At 46.4% G+C, this 19,432-nt stretch overlaps 1 protein-coding gene across 1 annotated transcript in view; it reads right to left on the bottom strand.

The window, feature by feature from the left end:
• LOC139341058 (pro-neuregulin-3, membrane-bound isoform) overlaps nt 1-18,930 on the bottom strand; it is a 289,701-nt gene extending 270,771 nt beyond the window's left edge. The window contains exon 1 of the mRNA XM_070977329.1: nt 16,522-18,930. Within this exon, the coding sequence (XP_070833430.1) occupies nt 16,522-17,245 (724 nt within the window). The 5' untranslated portion in view covers nt 17,246-18,930. The remainder of the gene's footprint in view (nt 1-16,521) is intronic.
• Between the last annotated feature and the right edge of the window lie 502 nt (nt 18,931-19,432).

Genomic DNA, 19,432 nt, shown 5'->3' with positions numbered 1-19,432 from the left:
TCTCAAATTGTGTGCGTAGCTGTGATGAAATGGCAAGAATCCATTTGTGGTAGAAACACGGCAGAAATCCCTCTTTTCACTCAGAGTTGTAAAATTGACAGCAATTAGTTTACATGACTAACGTCATATGTGTCAGTTCGTCCTCAGGGTACCAGTAACACCAAAGAACACCTCTGTGTGTGTTTGTAGCCTTCGATACTGTCGGCTCACCTGCAGCATGTTCACTATCAATGAAACCAAGATGGCTGCAAACGATGTGTGATGAATAGGGATGAAGACGACTCAACAAAACACAACACTGATGCTATACTTCTGAGACGTCTGCATCTTAAGTGTCGTCTTCACACCGTCCTGTGTGAACGTCGGGCAGCTGAACTCTTAACGATGGAGAAAAGACGTGAAGGTGAAGCAAACGAAGCTCAGAGCGTCTCTGACGAGGTTGTGGAAAGCCTTTCGTGGCAGGGAACAAACATCTGTAACATGTTGTATTTCCCATGATTACACAGCTGAGAGGGGCTTAATGGGGAGTTTTGTTGTCATTACTAAGAGCAATGGGGGGGGGGGGACAGGGTCAGCAGTGAAGTCACATTAATCCCACTGAAGCTCTGTTCAGCAGGTTAATGGTCTCTGTGCAGTGTGACGTCTGCATGAGTGAGCTGGTCGCGTTTTAAGACCATGACACTGGAAACCCGACCTCAGACCGGATGACGTTTCGTTCGCTTTACATACCGCTGATGTTGGACGAGATATGATACCGCTGGCTGACACACAAACAAAGCCACGCCCTCACATACATGCACGATCCAAAAGCTCATGGCGTCAGTGAGCAGCTGCAGGAAAGGTGGCAGAGATGCTCCAACACTACAAAGTGAGTGATCTCCAGTGACTCAGGTCCTGTTTGTCATGACACTGCACGTCTCGCTGATACAGAAACTGCAGTGAATTTTACATGAACTGTCTTTAAGATGGAGTTTTGAAGTTAAGAATAGCTTTGTTCGGTTACAGCTCGCAGAGAAAATCCTGAAAAGACCTTTTTTTCTTGTTAAGATGATATACAGACACGGGAAAAACACACATCTGGTGCAGCTATATAAATGTGTCCACAACAGGGAGAGAGACATTTCCTGGAAGGTCAAAGTCGTGAAGTCATTCTCTGCTGAAAACAGTGCAATCCCTCTAAGAGAGGACTAAAGATCTTCAGAAAAGGATGTGAAGTTATCCTGTATGTCCTCGACTGCTAACCACACAAAGCGTTCGCCGCTCGCAGCTCCTCTCAAAGTGCGTCGACGTCGACTTTCAGGCCGTTGTGTCTCACTGCAGAGACGTGAGGGATTTCTTATTCATGCTGCGGTGTCGATGTAGAATTTCAAAGCCGTACGAGGACGTTTACTCTGAGTACTTCCACATAGATAATATATAACACAGGAGAGCGTACACATGTTGTAGTACTGCAGTGACGCGAGCTGCCAAATGTCAAAGGGAGCGATAAGAGGAATTAGACGGATGGAAGACATGCAGGTCGTCTCTCACACGTTTCAGAGGCTGAGCGAGAGACAGGGCGGAGAGGGAGACAGAGGACGATCATTGAGGAGTGGATAAAAAGGGATGGATGTAATCTGAAGCACTGAGAAGAATCTTTATTGTTGGAAAATTAGCATAAACATTTTTAGAAATGATTATTTATTCAAGGCCTTGCACATTCTTGCATCCTTTATGGATGGCGGGATAAAAGGTAGAAGACGAGCAGAGAAAAATGAATTCCAATTTTCACATTATTACATTTCTCTCTGCATTTAAGGCCATTTGGGAAATCAGACAACGACGTGCTCATTGTTCCGCAGAGAAGCTAAACTCTCCACCATCACAAATGTTAGCTTTGGCCAGAGATGAGTCCAGATCACACACGAAACATTAAAGCTAAACGAGAGCCTGAAAACCGAAACTTATCAAGAGTTTTTTCTCCTCTAGAAAAATAAGTTTGCATTTTTAGGGATTATTTTAAAGCTTTTCATGTGGACAGAGACAGCTGGAGAGCAAAGCCTTAATACATGGTCCCACTGTGCCCCAGCGTGAGCTCACCAGGTGGTTTTTGACCAGAAGTGACCATATTTGGACGAGTGGGTGCAGCTGTGGGGACGCACATTGCTACGCCTCCATTGGGATTGGATCGCACTGAGAAGAACACACTGTGGCAGCAAGTCATGTGAAGAAGGCATGAAAGTAGAGATGGAGACCTGTTTACTGCATTAATAACTAAAGAGAGAAGAAGAGTCGTTTTCTCATGAGCTTACAATCAAACGGTTTGCAACCAGTGGAGTCGCCGCCTGCTGGCCATCAGAAAGAACGCAGGTTTGAGGCACTTCGCTGCAGCTTCGTCTGCAGGAGGCAGTTGCAGATTTCTCAGTCTTTCATTTGTCTTTCCAAGAAAAGTTGGTAAAATCAGATTTTTCACTGGATATTTTATTACAGTAAATCAGAGTTCATAAAGTTTTTCCAGGAAAACATCAACCGTTCCATCAAAGTCCCGATCAAAGACGGATTTGTTTCCACAGAGAGACGTGAGTTTTGGCTCCACGCCGGCTTCAAACAAACAGGCTCTGCCTCGTACTTCACTCAGCTTCCTCTCCGGTCTGACCAGGAGTTCACACCCTGATTAGGATGATTGACTTGTGCTGAGATAATTATCATCCGATCTAATTGGTGCTGAGTTGACGCTTCACATGTGGTTCATTATCTGAAGTGAGCGACTGAGTCTGTGTCCCTGCGTCCTCACTGACAGCTCCTGCCTGTCCATCTTTGTCTGTCCCTCTCAGGGCGCCAAGCCAGGAGAGTGACGCCCCAGCGGTGTGTGTGTGTGTGTGTGTGTGTGTGTGTGTGTGTGTGCGAGCGGTTTGCATGTGCTGCATTAGTGTGTGTTTGTGATTTGTGAAACAGAGAGGACAGAAGAGAGAGAGTGAGCGCTGGTGTTGGACATCCGTCACAGCTGACAAGTGGCGGACGGAGCGTTGACAGCTCATGAGTCTGACGTGTTCATCACCGCGGGAACGAAGTGTGACTGAGCCAGACGCTGCGCCTGGCTGATAACAGCAGTCACGGTTAGAAATTCAAAAACAAGAATAGTCATAAAGTGATGCAGAAACGCTGCTATCTGTGGCTCATGCTCCAGCTGACCGGCGGCTGCACCAGTCCCTTCCTGCACTGGCACTGTGGTGTAATCGCTGCTTTTCTGGGTCAGCCTGCATTGATCAGCGTCGTCCTGTGATGACATGCATTTAAACATCATTACACTCAAACTGGATGATTATACACTGCGCGACAGACGGTAGCAGCGGGCCGCACGCGGTGAGGCAGGCCGGGAGCTCGCTGAGGTCACGGTGCTGGATGAACATCGTGAAATGTAAATCAGTGACGGTGGTTTGTTTTTCCACACAGAACAAAAGTGTCAGCCTTCTGTTTGGTGACGGAGTCGCTGTGAGGAACGACAGATTCCTTCCTGTGTCTGACTGAACTGCTGAGAAAGTCCCGAGCTGGAAACCAACCCGAGCCGTCGACTGACTGATGGACTCTTTACGTTAGCTCGCTGCTCTGGTCCTACTGCTTCCTCTTATTAGCGCGTTCTTGCACTCTCTCCTCGCCGCTGTCACGCCACATCCTCCACAGCTCTTCATCTTCATTTACTGGACACACACAGAAATGCATTCCTACTTCAGCAGCTCCTGTGTGGAAGGTGTGTTTTTGATGCCAGTGGTGTGTGTATGTGCTGAGTGCATGCTACACACACAGCCTGGGAGGACGTGGACAGCAATGTCTGACTGCTTTACAAGCTGACTGCTCAGTAATCTGTGCGGAAACCTGAGAACCGTAGAAGGACCACGACCACCAGCTCTGTGTTTGCAGATCTGTCGGCATACACAAACACTGTGCTTACCTGCCCAACAAGAGTGCACAGGTGATTACTACACCTGCTCAGATCAGACTGACCACGACCAAGTCTGTGAGTGTGAAAGCACAAATAAAGAGAAATAACAGATAAACTGTGTTCATCAGCTTAAGCACAATGAAAAAAGAAGCATACTGTCGGTAACACCGCGTTACGTTTTTCAGAGCAGTGATTGGAGGGAGACTTTTCCGAGTACGAATGGCACCACATCTGGTGTTACACACAAAGGCCTCGTCTGACAGCGCTGCTTTCTACAGGCTAGGTTGGATCATTTTAGTGTCACAGATGCCCCCAGTGATATTAATCCTGACTGGATCAGCCTGTCTGGCCTCCAACTCTGTGCACATTACAGAGCAAGGACTATTTTCATCAAACTGCAGGACAAAGCAATGATAATTTATGAACTGAATGATTTTGATGACATTTATGGCTCTATTTTCTGCCTTCTCTTATAATGATCTTATCGTACAGGTTACAGTATGAACTCCAGACGACTCTGACTAATCCTGGTTAACTTACTGCTGTTCGCTGTGTAAAGCGAGCCCACATCACACAGAGCTTCAGAAGAACTCCAGTAAACATCTGCAGGCCATTCTGCTCCGCTGTCAGACTTATGTTGGATGTGCTAACTAGCTGACAAGCAGCAGACATTCAACCCTCATATCCCATAAATAGATGTGCCACCGCCGCAGCTAGCAATTTAGCTGCTAACGAGCCAGCCATATTGTATGAGACTGCGCTCGCCACCTTGCAAACAGCTGACACTGCTAACCCCCTGAGCCCATTTCTATAAACAGCATCAGAACCACGCCATCCATCACTCGCCACCAAATCAACTCCAGCTGGGTGTAATGTAAATGTAAATGAACTGAGTGGGCAGAGAGGGGAAGATGGAGGGAGACTGGAGGCAGAGCTCGCTGCTGCCGGATGAGGAGGCTCGTTTCCTTCTGCCTTCATCTTGCAGAGTGGAAAGGTTTCCTCCAGCCAATTCTCCTCCTGCCCCCCAATTTCTTGCCTCCCTGTTATTCTGCTCTTGCTTCCCCTCCCCTCCATTTTTGTCTCTCCTTATTCCTTCCTTGCATTTTTGCTCTTTTCTCCAAACCTCACAATTCCATCTGTCTCCACTGTCTCCCCCTTGTCCTCGTGGATTGCTTATTTTGTCTTACATCTCTCTTCGTCCCTCAAATCCTGAGTCGCGCCGCCTGCAGAGGGAAAGGAGTCCACCTGCCATCGGTGGATCTACGTCTCTTTCAAAAACACATATGCAGACAGACAACCCACCAGTTCAGCAGGCTTGTCAAAGAAAGTCTCTCTGAGACAGCTGTCAGGAATGTCCTGAGGTCATAGAGAAAAAGCAGGAGACAGATCGAGACAGATCTGTTGAGGAGAGGAACACTGGCGCTGAAAAAGCATTTGATTGACAGAAAGCTAATTGAAAAGTATTTTGATGAAAGCTGAAGTCATTTTCAGAGGAGGATGCTAAACACCGGCTGCTCCTCTTGTTGAAATGTGAAGATTTGCTGCTTTTCTTTGTTTAAGGTCTTTGAAGATTTCATGATGGACTCTGGAACTCGTCATTGGCTTTTTGCATCTTTTTACAGATCAAAAGACGAATCGAACATTTCTGACAGATAATTTGATAGTGAAAATAATTTTCACCCGCAGCCCAAAAAAGAAAGAAATGGAGGGCAGGGCAGAAAAAACAAGGCAGATATGGCGAAACGTGTTGACAGAACAGTGAACGCTGAGCTCGTCGACGGATAAATGATGAGTCTGCTGATACCGTCTAGACGCAGACACACAAGCACATGCTCCATGTCAGCCTCCAAAAGAGAAATGATGCAACCATCTGCCCCGAGGACGAAGCTGAGCGGAGCAGCATCCAGCATGACGCCCAGCTTCATGCGTGCCTGCGTGTGTGTGAGACTGAGGTGAGCTTTCCATCAAGGTGAGAGTGACCTTCTGGAAAGCGTCCTATTTCCTCTGGAAAGCCCGCGTGTGGTAACATGATAAGTAATGTGTGGTGTAACAGCTCTGATTTCCTGGAAGCATCATCGAGGCCTCCAATTGCTGTTACTTAGCATAATAAGGTATAGTGCAACGGCAGCATCCCCAAAATAAACACAACACAGGAAATCATTTTCACTGAGCTTAACGTCCCAAATCCTCCCTAACTGTAATGTTTCCAAAATAAAACCGTCTTCCTCTGACACTAAAGTCGCTGTCTCGGCCGTCTCCTCTGTGCTGCTTTGTTCTATTTCCTCCAGCGTTGTCAGCTCCAAGGCCTCCACCAGAAAAGCCAGCTCCACGCAGCCTCCCAGAGAGGAGCTGGCAACAATCTTTGAAGCTAAAAATAACCGCAGCAAAATGCAGCGAGCTCGGGATAATCAGAACCCACGCCCATATGCAGGCCGCTCGCTCGCCTGCTCGCAGGGCCGCCTGCTAAACTGCTGAGTCGCAAAAGACCTGGATACAATCACAGCAGGATCAATAGCTCTTACAGGGCAGAGGCTGGCTGAGGTGGCTGAGTATAATGTGCATGAAAAATGTGCCACCAGACTCTGACACACCCACATACAAAGAATCATTATCTATAACCAACCAAGAGGGAGGATCTCCGGCCGGTACTGATGTCAAAATTAATGAGCAGGAAAACAGAGATATTAGATTAGCCTGAGGTGCTTGTTTCATTTACACAAACAGCACCCCCGGTCAGTGGGACAGGAGCTCAAACCCTCTGCTAAACATCAGATTTCATTTCCTTTGATGTGTTTTCATGCTCAGCCTTTTCTCTGATCCCATCGAACGCTCTTCTGTAAAGGCCTCTCCACATAGATGTTTCTGTCATCCACCTTTCCCTCATGAGATTAAAATTACACACATGCACAAAGGATTCACAGGAAGCAACACATGCACCTACTGCATAGGATGCAGAGGAGGCCAGTGCATGTGTGTTTCACTGCCGACGAGCTGAAGTCCCTCAGATTGCTCTTTTTCTGTCCAAATAAAGTTGTGCTGCGGTCCCCTCATGGGTCATCAGCTCTGATGCATAAGCATAGCATGCTATTAGGTAGCTTCTTGGACAGTCCTCATGTTTGTAAGGAAGATCTTAAACCTTAAAAGATGAATTCACATGAGCAGATTATACTATATTTCCCAGCAGTGTGCTCATATAGAAAAACACAAAATTGAGTGAACAGGTTCAAAGGAAAGCTCTGCTGTCCCTGAACAGAGGGTGTGCATTTCACTTTCATTCATTTTGAACTGATAAAAATGCAAATGTTCCTGTTGCTGGAGCAGATAAGTAACTCTGAGCGTTCCCTCGTATACAACCGCTCTTAACGACTCTCCAGTTGAGTCCAGTCAACATCAGCAGAGCACCGGTAATATGAATCAGACAAGCTGACCTTGAGAGACAGGCGGCGAGGGACACGAGGAGAGAGCGAGGAGAAAAGAGAGGGAGCGAGAGGGACGGCAGCGTAGAGGAGGACAAAATTCAATTATACAGCTCAGCCACTGAAAGAAATCATATCGGACTACAACTGGTCGAGGCCTGAATCGCTGGGCTCCCTGCTAGCTCTGTGCACGCCGAGGCTAAATAATCACTGTCTAAGCATTTTATCTTCGCTAATCGCATTGTTTACTGCCAGGTGCCAACAGCATAATGAGCAGAAGGCAGGGGGAGAGGCTTGTCTCCAGACCAATGCATCACAGGTGAGCATCTATGCCTGAAGCATTAAACCAGCAGAGGTCAAACTCGCATTACGTGACCTTAAGTTGATGTTTTACAAGTCAGCCGACAGACTTTGCAAAGTGTATGACGGCGTCAGAGGAGCAGAGGCTAATGAACAAATGAAAAAGGGAGATGACTGAGATGCAGTGACACACACACACACACACACACACACACACACACACACACACACACACACAGGTGAATTCAGCTGATGGGCTTGTGTTTGTGTTGTTGTGACAAAGAATTATGATTCTCACGAAGCGTTTCAAATCAATGAGAACTAAAACTGGGCCTGCCTGGGAAATATTTATACGTTGAGGCATGTTTGCTTGACTTGAGGCTTATATAAATTAGATCAAGGTAGTGCACATGCAGGCGATCCCTCATAAAGATGCAGAGCAACATAAACCTGCACATGACCCAAATGATGTCATTAAACTGTTTGAGAGCAGTGTTTTGATCCGCCGCCTCTCTCTGTGAAACCAGCAGCCGTCGGACATGTTGAGCTCCACCCTGACTTCCTTCAAACAGGTTTTGTGGTGCTATTATAACATCACCTTCCACCTGATGTATGACATCAGAAAGTTTCTTGTCTTGAAAATGGGTCATTTTGAGCTTCTGATAAATGCCATTTTTTTCTGGTGCATCCACGGGTCAGCTGGATAGTTGGAGGCTCCTGCCCCCATTTGTCACAGCCCACACTCGTCCTCTGAAGTAACTACAGAGCTGCAGCAAGCTGCAGAGCGCGCTGGTGGCTATGGCTGAACTCATAACAGCCTGGTATTTATTTGCTTGCTTGTGGTAAACGGTTTGCTGCTGCAGGCCGGCTGACAGATTTAATAAGGCAGCCAAAGGTGGGCTGTGGGAGACGAGGGTGGAGGTTATTGCCTCTTTGGAAACCAATCTTATTTAATAATCCACAAAAATCAATATGTGTTTCTTATGTGCTCTCTGATGACAAAACATGAGGTTTTAGGCTTAATTTACAATCTGTTTTATCAAAACTGTCCGAGTAAATACACGAGCGTACTCAACCTTTCTGAGTCAGGACACGACATTTATAGATTAGCTGCTTCTCTTTGACAATAATGACCCAATCAAAGATGATAGCACGTGAAAGTGTTAAACATGGACCTGATGAAATGAAGAATTTCTGCGTCTGCTAAAGGCCGATTCCACCAAAAGAAACTAAAAGCAATCCCAGTTCGTGATACTAGCTCTGTTTAATGTAAACATTAAGGAATCGATCCGTCACCTGTGCTGTTAATATAACTGTTGTTCTGTTCGCACACAGTCTCAGCGTTAAGCCAAATTAGTCTTTATTGCCTCAACAAGACCTTAAAACCGTATTTCCCATCAGCAGTCAGAGGCAAACGCCTCCTCAGATAATGGGGACGCTGGAGCAGTTAGCGAGCAGGAGGCGGCCTCCTCTGAGAGCTGACGCCGGGCAGGTGAATCCCAGGAAAGGAATTAACTTCTCTTACATCTCTACCTTCCCCGCCACTGGCTGCAATAAACTGGAGCAAGCCTCATCTAATCAAGGCAGCTTAAACCTGAATTCATTATTAAAAGCTCCTCTGAAGTTAGCAGCAGCATTTAGCCACTTTGTGCTTCATCATCATCTGGACTGGGATGATAGATGTGTTCAGGAGGCGGGAGGACGGGAGAGAGGAGAGGCTGATGGAGAACTTCTCCCTCGCCAGTCATGAAGCAGCTCTCCTAAAAATCTCAGAAAATAACACACTTTGACCTTCGCTTCACCAACAGGAACAATCCTTCCTCGCATGCGGATGAAGCACCCCGAACACCTTCATTCACTGCAGTGTGCATCTACGGCGAGCCGCTCAGCGTGGGATAATTCGTCAAAGGACCGTCTTCAATTATTTACGCTTTCCTCTACATATTGAACATGTTTCTCTTTCGCATCATTAATATTTCATCACTCTTCCCCCTGCAAGACATTTCATCAGAATGAATCAAAGTGACGTTACCCTTCGTTCTCGCAGCCTCTCCGACAAATTAAAACTGTAATCGGGCCCGTACGACAGATGTTTGATGTGACCGGTCAGGCGCGTCAGTCTCAACCAAGACAAACTCACTGAAGTGTATTATGAAGTAAAAAAAGGCCTTGATCTTTCAGGAGCAACTCGTGCGGTTGGTTATAAGTTATCTTGGCAATGAAATGAAGTGGAACATGAGCAGAGCATGGGCATTCATTTAGATGCATGGGAACGGAAACAGTCGGTTCCAGACATTTTGATTACGAGACCTTCACACGGGCACGGACTGTTACAGAAGCCATGTTTGGAATTCATTTCAGACATCCAGCTGAACCTGCAGGCTTACTGCAGACTGTCAGAGCTGGATGGAAAAAAATCAGCAGCAAGAAGTCATTTAGTCTGTTATGAAGCTCTAACATCATGGATGATCAGCCTGTTATGGGGCAAATTTTACATAATCTGATCAATATGCACCAGAAATGTGCACCATGCAAGCACACGATAAATCAAATACGGCTTCAGGCTTGAATAACGACGCAGAACTCGATATTTGCAAATTTCCAAACAAACAGAACTTCAATTGACCAAAATGGAGGTCTGGGACCCCGAGCAGCTGCCCCCTCCACCACTTTCTGTTCTCCACCTTGTTGGTAACAACCCAAGTTATTTTTGATCCTGCTGTAATGTGTACTGAACAATCATCAATCCAAATGTAGAGAAAAGCTTCAGAGACCCTCTCCAGCAGACGCTTCCCAGACTCTGATGAGTGATACAGTCGCAGAGAAATTATAACACATCTTCATCTTTCACAACGCAGATTCACACAATGAGCACCACAGCTGAGACACATTTCAGTCACCGTTTCTTACACTGTTTCCCTCAAAGCTGTAATTTTGTCCTAAAAAGCTCTTTGAGCTGCAAAGAAGCAATCAGCCTCAGAGGACGGCGCTGATCTGAGTTCTCATTCACGTGAGAGGTCACAGCCGGATCACGCTCATTCAATACATATAGACACGCTGAGACTGCTGCTGGACATGAGAGTGTGCACGTGTATGTAAGCATGTCAATGGGCAGTCTGCGTGCGCACACACACACACACACATGCAGAGAAAATCCCCATAGGGAACTTGTTACTAAGCAGCTCACAGAGAACTAATCCAAGTGTAAAGATTGTGAGCTCTACAATCTTGTTTAAAACCTAAAATCTGGTTTAAAACCTAAAATCTCTCCCCGTGAGATGATTAGTGCAACACAAACATGTACACTGATGCCTTCGGTGTTGGCCAGAGCTGATGAAAGTTCAGTTCGGGTTAATTTGGGGATATTTCCTGCGTGGCAGAAGAGCTACAATGGTGAGACGAGGGGTGTGCAGCATCACCGTCACTGGCATTACCCTAACAGATGTTTCAGCATGTTACAAGTCATGTGCTTTCCTGTGGCTGCACTAACCTGCAGGCAGAGCGTGATGCACATACTCATAGATCTGGAGTTACATCCAGTGACTACTGTTCCTCCTCGCTGTGACGCAGAGTCCGGTAACATGAAGATCTGGAAGCTAACAAGAACGAGCAATTTGCCTGTTGTTGGCTCCAAGAACCAACACAACATCTGCTCTCTCCTCTCTGAGGAGATGAAGAAACGTCCCCTGAACAATAACTGGAGCGCTCTCAGACGATATGCGCGAGCAAAGCAAAACTGAAGCTCGTTCGTGGATTGATACCAACTTCAAGCTCAAAACCTGCAAGTTTTGCCATGTTATGTTGCTTCACTAATGTTCCTCGTAGCATCTATTGTAGACCTCATCCCAGAGCGATGCTGCTGTGCTTGATGCTGTCAGGAGGAGCTGTGTGAACATTAGGCCTCATCTGAAGCCAGCTGAATCACCGGAGTGGTGAGCTGGTTGTGGAAACAGTTTTTTCTCTTTACTTTTTGTGTCGTGTCATAGCCAGAGCTAACGTTATCTCCACACTTCATGCCGCAGCACCACCTCAGCTGGTTTTGTTGCTACAGGAAACCCTCTGCTGCGCCAGGATGTGTGTCTGCTGCTGTATGTAAATGTGCTTGATAGACATGGCCGTGGTGCACCGGCTGCTGCGCTTATGTAATACACTTTGGGTTTTCTGCCAAATAAATGCTGTGGAAACACCTAATCCTGCTTGTCAAACTCTGAGAATGAATCACATTACATTTACTAAATAACCTACATTGTGGGGCACATTTCAGGTCATACCACCCACCCAGTGGAGACTCATCAGTGGGTTCAGTCATAAAGATCTACATCTATGCTGCAGTTGGATAAAAAACAGCAGCAACATGCCCGAACACAATATTCAACAACATGTAGGTTTTTTCCAGTTTGGTCAGGTTGGATGGACGAGACAGAGGGTCAAATATGTTGTCCAACACAAGAAGGCTGTGTTCAAATGTATTCCGGATGCTCCATGTCTTTCTGTGGAGTTTTAGCCATTCACTGATCATAAAGACGAATGTCCTCATGAGGGATTTTGGCTTCAACAAAAAAGACATTTTGCCCAAAGTGTTGAGAGACATTTGCTCAGCTGTTGTTTAAATGTGTATTTATTCATGTTCTTCATGAGACTGAGACTGTTTATTCAGTCACTGTGGTGGTTTTGTGTTAGTTTCTGCTTCATCTGACGCATTTTGTCTCTGGTATGTTTCAAGCATTTTGACTCTGACGTTTGGTGAAGGTGCATGACTCAGCATAATGCAAACTTTAATAACTGTACTGTTGTCACAAAGAACAGCATTAAAGCAGCACTTTATTTAATGAGACAGTCACGTTGGTGTTGTTAATATGTGCGTAAACATTTCCTCAGGCGTCTTGAACGTACCCTCGAGGGGTCCTGAAACACAGCCGAGCGAAAACGTTGCCTTTAACATGTCACCGGGGCATCATGTGATGGAAAACATCCTGCCACGGACCATCCATCAAAACAGTCCTCCAGCAGCCAGGCGGCATGTAGTGTGTGACTGAAAGGTGGGCTGATGTAATTCTGTTGCTTCCACAGTCATGGTGATGGGCTGTTAATCTGGATTTAGGTTTCAGGGCCACTGTCTGACTGAAACCTAATCCCACCGAGTGGCTCAGCATGGAGACAAAGACCTCAGACTGAACCCGAACATCTTCTCAAGCTCGGACTTCACAACCGTCACAGTCGGCCTCAAATGACCATTTCTGTCTTTATTTTGTCTCGTTAATTATTGGTACACAGCACACAAATAACCGACGCATCCCCAGTGCCTTCTCATTATTAAATAAATCTTTCCAGGGATTTACTCATCACTACATTGACTCATCTGCTTTTATTTACTAACATGAATAATTCCCTTTTATTATCCCTCTGCATGCTTATGACCTATATTCTAGATTCTCTGCTTAGCATAGCAGCAACATAAGAATGTCATGTCATCCATCTGATGGTCTTCTCCGCTGTGGGACACATCCTATGCAGCATTTTACAAAGAAGTAATTCATGTCATGAATTCTATGAATGCCTATGAACCTCAGACTGAAACATTACCATTTCTCTTCCCCTGTTTCAGTTGATGTGAAGGATCACTGCATGCCTGCTCCTAAGTTGTAATCTTAAGGGGGGTGATGAGTAACGGCACAGATCCGGTTTCCAGTTGGCTTGAGCCAAGTGACATTATCACCGAGGCACCACCTGACATTTTGCCCTGCAGTGCAGAGGTCACCTCCTTGTAATGGGATCATCTCTCCCAGGTCTCACCTTCATTTGGCTTATATCACAGGGATGGCTTAAGATTTCATAAGGTCCAGCAGATTTAGATATGTCAATTATGCTTCAATGTGACATCTGCCGGGAGTAAGAGACCGTTCCTATAGGTATGAGATGTCGAAGCTAGAATGTCACCAAACAGCACCAAAGCTACACCGCTGAAGTGCCATTTTCTACACAGAAAATAACAGCTGACTGGCGGTTTGAGCACTCGGCTGAGTCAACAGGACAAGAGATTATAAACGGTGTCGCTTCTTTCCTGAAAAGTCAAAGCACAGGCCTGTGGACATAAATGTGAGCAGAGAGGTCAACCACGACTCCCTGGGTACATGTCCTCATGAAGCATCCCATCACTAGCTTAAAATTCAGCTGTGCTTGCTGATAATGGCAAGCTAAAGCTAAAGAGTCTGCTTCATAGAGACCAGCTTACATGACATCAACTCTGGGATTCAGGATGAAATTTGGATGACATCTGCTGCCGTAGCAGATGTTTTGCTCCCTGCTGAGATGGCAACAAAGGGTTAAGATCACGGTCGTCATTGTAGTTACAGCAATTTAATATAGCCAGTATGATATCTCAAGAACGTGATGCAGAGTAATGACCGTGACAGTGCAGAGTACGTCCACAGTATCATCTATCCTCCTATTGTTCAAGGAATATTGAAGGTATTGTTGAAAAAAACTACACCACAGCCCCATGTGACATAAAATCTTTGTCCATCTCTGACCCACAAAGACAGGGACGGCATCAACAAGAGCACACAGATGGCATGCTATACTTAAATTAATAGAATTTTCCCAGTGTCTGAGCACAAGCCAACACGGTCAATCCAGTAATGCCGTGTAACACATTCACACATAATGGATAGTTAATGTGAAAATGATGGCCTGTTCAAATCAAAGCAGCGCGTGGGTGGCGGGATAGAGCGGGTGGGAGGGTGAAGGGTGCGCAGGATTATCCAACCAGGCGGCTGCAGTGGCACAACTTTCTAAGGAAAGCTGAAGAAGGAGTGACATTTTCCCTTGGATATCTATCAGCGAGGCTTAATGGTTTTCATGAGCACTTGCTGGAGAAATGACATTCTTTTTTTTAATGGTTAATTAATAAATGAAAGGATGATGATGAATGGCTCCCATTTTTCATCGTGTAATGAAATGATACACAATTTCTTTCCCTGTGTTTCTAATTAGGAGACGGACATTCCTGCTCTCCGGTGTAGGCCGGGCACATTTTCATTATCATGGACACAAAAGAGGCAGCCACACCTTCGCGTTGGAGCAGACACAAGCCACAGCAGGTGGATTATCAATTATTTAATATACGGCTGCCATCGTGTAATTATCAATAACCTGGTAAATGGCAGTTATCATGTATCACACATTACAACACAGTAAGATGGTAAGATGAAATTAAAAAAAAAAAACTAAAAATATGATATAAAAAAAAAGTCCAAATTGTTAGACTGAACCTAAATAAGTAGGACATCACATAAATAAATAACTGAATAAATTCCCAGGAGGATGTGATGAGACAAGAGTAACAATACTAAAGAGCCGTTCAGGTCAAAGTAAATGGATTCCTAACCGACATCACAAATGCATACGTCATGTCTAATTGCTGCATACCTTGACATTAAATAGCAAAATGTGAATGCAACTGTCACGTTAAATTAACCTGCAAGCGGGGGCATGAAATGCCGTACCACCTGTTTTCATCAAAGCTTGCTGACGTGTTTTTCCCACTGCAGACACGAGGAAGAGCGTGAGGTCGCAGTGTTAAAAACATAACCCACTCCTGTTACTCTGGAACTGTCTGCAGAGGCCCAGGCCAGGATCAGAGACGCGAGCATCACACACAGAGGGAAGCCCAGCACATAACGTGACACCATTTTGAGAGCAGAGAGATTTATCATGGAGGAAGCTGTGCATGTGTGTGTGAGCGTCAAAAAAAAATCCCTCCAGCACCAATCAATAGCCAGTGTGCATGGCACGACGAGTCAGGAACAGACATGCTGAAAACGGAAGTAGAAGAAGCAGCATCCATTAACAGATGGATTACAGCAGACTTCTTTTCAACTCATTCCAGATGCAGCAAATAATCTGATTATCTGGGCGTCAGTTAGCATATTAACAGCACATTATAAGCATCAAGAGCGTTTGGAGGATCACAGCAAAGAAACATCACCCCAACACTTCAACTCTGAAGCAGGTAAACAACACCACTTAGTGTACATACGAGTGCATGCATGCACCAATGAGTGTAAATGAGCTGTTGAAATGACCCCTGTTCAACTAGCGAATCCTCACATAACTCACTCCATCCAGTCCAGACTAACCCTGGCTACATCGAGCCAAAAGTCAGTTTTGACGCACTCATGCATTTCCAGAGTCTTCCTTATGTCTAAGTTGGTGTTTAACTACATCTTAGTCTTCTGCCTCTTCAATAGTCACATTGCACTAATCACATTTCCCTTTGTACCTGTGAAGAAGTAAATAACTGGCACTTTGTAGAAACTCAAAGTACCACTAAACACCACACAAAGACAAAGACCACCACCCTACAGTCATTCCATGTTGCTGGAAAAGGACATCTCCTGCTCAGTATGCCTCCAGCATGTGATGCAGTGAAGAAAAGTTGAACCATCAACAGCAGAAAGATTGATGATTGAGTCCTCCAATACTTCAGATAACCTTACTGCACCAATCAATGTTATTGACCACTCTTCTGCAATTCTCAGCTGACACGAGTGTCACATATACAATATTCAAAACAAAATGGGAGCACATCCATTACCAGCCAAATGGTGTTGAAGAACTTGTAAAACTCAACATAGAAATAAATCAAAGTTCAGATATCAATCTTGATGATGAAGAACCAACCAGTGGACAAACCTTCTGCACACTTCAGCCAGTTAAAAGGCAACACACCTGTGGAAAGCCATTAGTGAATTTACCTGTTCAACCAAGCCAACATCAGACTTCACTTCAAAGACCAAAGATGTTGTCTCTCTACATTAATTTTTCAAGCCAGAAAACAAAAATGCTCTTTAAATTCTGCATGCACAAGAACAGTGATGCACTTACGTGTTTTGCGATGGTTGTGTGTATGCGTGGAGAGCGTGCTGGAGACCGTCTCAGTCGTCGTATGCTCGGGCGTCCACATCTGCGTAGAATCATGGAGCACGGTCGGATTGGACGGTGATGGGCTAGAAGTTGCCACTCCAATTATGAAGGTCGTCCGCGGTGCTGCAGTGGTCGGAGTAAAACCTGAAGGTCCACGTCCGTTACGATTTACAGGATTCCGTGGGGTTACTTGGCTACCCGAGGCTCCACCTCCTCTTGGGTTTATAGTAGTGGTAGTAGCACTGGAACGAGTTCTACCTTTCGCGACAGTCCCAGTTCTAGGCGTGGGGTTCCCGCCATCAACTGTAGGAGTAGTTGTGGTGGTCGTCGTATCGGGACTTTTGGGAATCCCACTTGGCTTAGATAGGAAGATAGGATCCTGGCCAATTCGATTAGCATCCACCAGGTCTGTTGGCACGTAATCCCGCACTGTACCAACAACAATCCATTTCAGCAACATCAGGCTCAATCCAAGGCCGATGAAACCGATAAGTAAGGGGACCACACACAGCCATGTCTGCTGGCGAGGCCAAACTGCACAGCGAAGCGGACCCTGGTCCTGGGCCTGGCCCTCGCCACGGCCCCCTGTAGCCCCTGGACCCTCAGGTTCCTCCAGGATCACAGCCCCAGCAACAGCAGCCCCAGAGCACTCACTCATCCTTCCCTGCCGTCCTTTATGGCTCATTGAGGGTTAACCCTGTGACAGGCATCGGTAGCAACTGATTGAAAGGTTCCCAACAATGCCGGACATTGAGAAGAGACAAAGTGAAAGGTGAGGAAATGGATACAAAGAGACCCCACGGGAATCGGACTCTCAGTAACACGTACACAAATATGTAATCCAAGGATAGAGAGAAGGGGAGGGGTGCAGGGGATGCATGCAGACACACAAACACAAACACAAACACACAAGCACACACACTCACACTCACACTCAGAGACACCCACTGAGAAATGGAAGGTGGCGTAGACGGATAATTGCCCGATTAGTCCGTGTTTAGTCCGGCCCAACTCCTGATGTCCAACTGAAGCAACAGTGAACTTTAAGCAGGTTCACAGCAGGGTGAGCAAAAGGAGAAGACGCGATGCTTCTAACAGGGAGAAAGAGGGACAAAGAGAGAGAGACGGGAGGGAGAGATGGGTGGGAAGGAACACCTTCACATCCGTGCATGTGAGGAATCTGTGGCATCAGTGTTCGGATGCCACTGCAGCAAAAAATCCACAGCGATTTCTACTTAACATGCATGTGTGGTCCCTCCAAGTACAATCCACGATGGGACAGTACCGACTAATCGGGGGACTGAAACTTGCAGGGTGGGTCTTGTTGCTTCCCCACCCTGTGCAGGACCAAAAAGATGAAAGATGTTTCCCAATGCAGCCTGTTCCGACAGCTTTAGCCGAGTCAGCGTCCCTCAGCTCCCAAATTCGGCCTCTTTCATAACTGAAAGAGAGTGAGAGCAAAGAGATTTGTCGTTTATGCGTCTGTCAAACACTTTCCTTGGATTATCCGCTATCTTTGTTGCCCGTTGCTTTTCAATCAGCCTCTCCCTTTTTGAGGATTTTTTTTATCACTCTTTTGATCCGAACCCACTTTGCCTCCTTTGTGAGTGCTCTAAATTCCAGTGCGGCTAAAAATAAAGCAATAGAATCCAATTAATTTTCCATATCCAGTCAAAAATACTTCAGATGAGAGCAGGGAGAGAGGGAGAGGCAAAAGGAAAATGAATGAGGGGTGTTGTCACGCAGTGGTATCACAGGGCGGATAAATCTGCAACTGCGACGCGTGATCGCGCACCTTCTCCAGTCGGCTATGGATCAGATTTCCCCAAGCTGTCCGCTCAGCGCCCTGCTGTCTCAGTGTACTGTCCGTTAATACTGCAGCAAGCACTCAGGAAGCCTCTTCTCGTCCATTTGATGGGAACATTCCGGCACAGAGGGATCAAATGAGAGAGGAAGAGGGTGAGAAGCAGGGAGTGGATGAAATGATTGAAACAGAAAAAGCAGAAAGCAAGAAATAAGAGTGAAGACACAAACAGGCGGCCGCAAGGTTTAAAAATATCCCGCTGATTCTTTCTGAAAGGTGTTTTTTCCTCAGTCCGCGAAAGCCTGCGCTCTTTCCAGTCAGTCTGCTATTTGTTAGTCGGGTTGCTGGGATCCTCTGTCCGTCCTTCCCTCCAGGATGCTTTCTTGGAGGTGATTAAAAATGTGCGCCCCGCGCTGGGATGGAAACTTGCAACCGCAGCGGCAAACGCTCCCAAACCCCCCGTGGGGTTAGCAACATCCAACGATGCAGCTGTTTTACCTGTGGCAATTGTGATGCAGACGCACATACAGCTGCCTCCCCGAGCTGCTGCCGCTGAGAGACAGAGAACGAATGAGAAGAGGGAAAAAAACGCAGGCACAGACAGTGTGCACACTGGTGGAGCGAGGGAGGAGAGAGAGAGAGAGAGGGAGGGAGGAAGGAGGGAGGGAGGAGGGAGGGAGGAGAGAAAGAGGCTGCACCTGCTAGATGCACCAGCACTGGGAAGCTTGCCCACCTCCGTTAGCAGGGAGGGGAGTGAGTAAAGATGCAGAATGCATACAGAAAACTAGAAAACAAAGGGAACGGGGGGTGGAGGTGTGTGTACAGATAAAGATAATGAGAGCGGGAGGGGGGAGAGGGAGAGAGAGGTCTGCAGCGGCAGGCGAGGCAGTTAGCAGCGAGAAGCCCGAGTCCCAGAAGGATCAGAGCAGAGGCACAATGCAGGAGCCGTCAGTCACTCCCTCGGCCCCGCCCACTGCACAGCGTCAGAGGACGGACACTTAAAAACTCAGCTAACAGGAAGCGTGTGGTGTTTATGTGGACACACAGAAACTCAGTCAGAACTGAAAG

This window comes from Chaetodon trifascialis, chromosome 13, assembly GCF_039877785.1.
Source record: "Chaetodon trifascialis isolate fChaTrf1 chromosome 13, fChaTrf1.hap1, whole genome shotgun sequence".
In the NCBI taxonomy this organism is placed as follows: domain Eukaryota; kingdom Metazoa; phylum Chordata; class Actinopteri; order Chaetodontiformes; family Chaetodontidae; genus Chaetodon; species Chaetodon trifascialis.
Note: the sequence above shows the minus strand (reverse complement) of the source record. Positions and strands in the feature narration are given on the sequence as shown.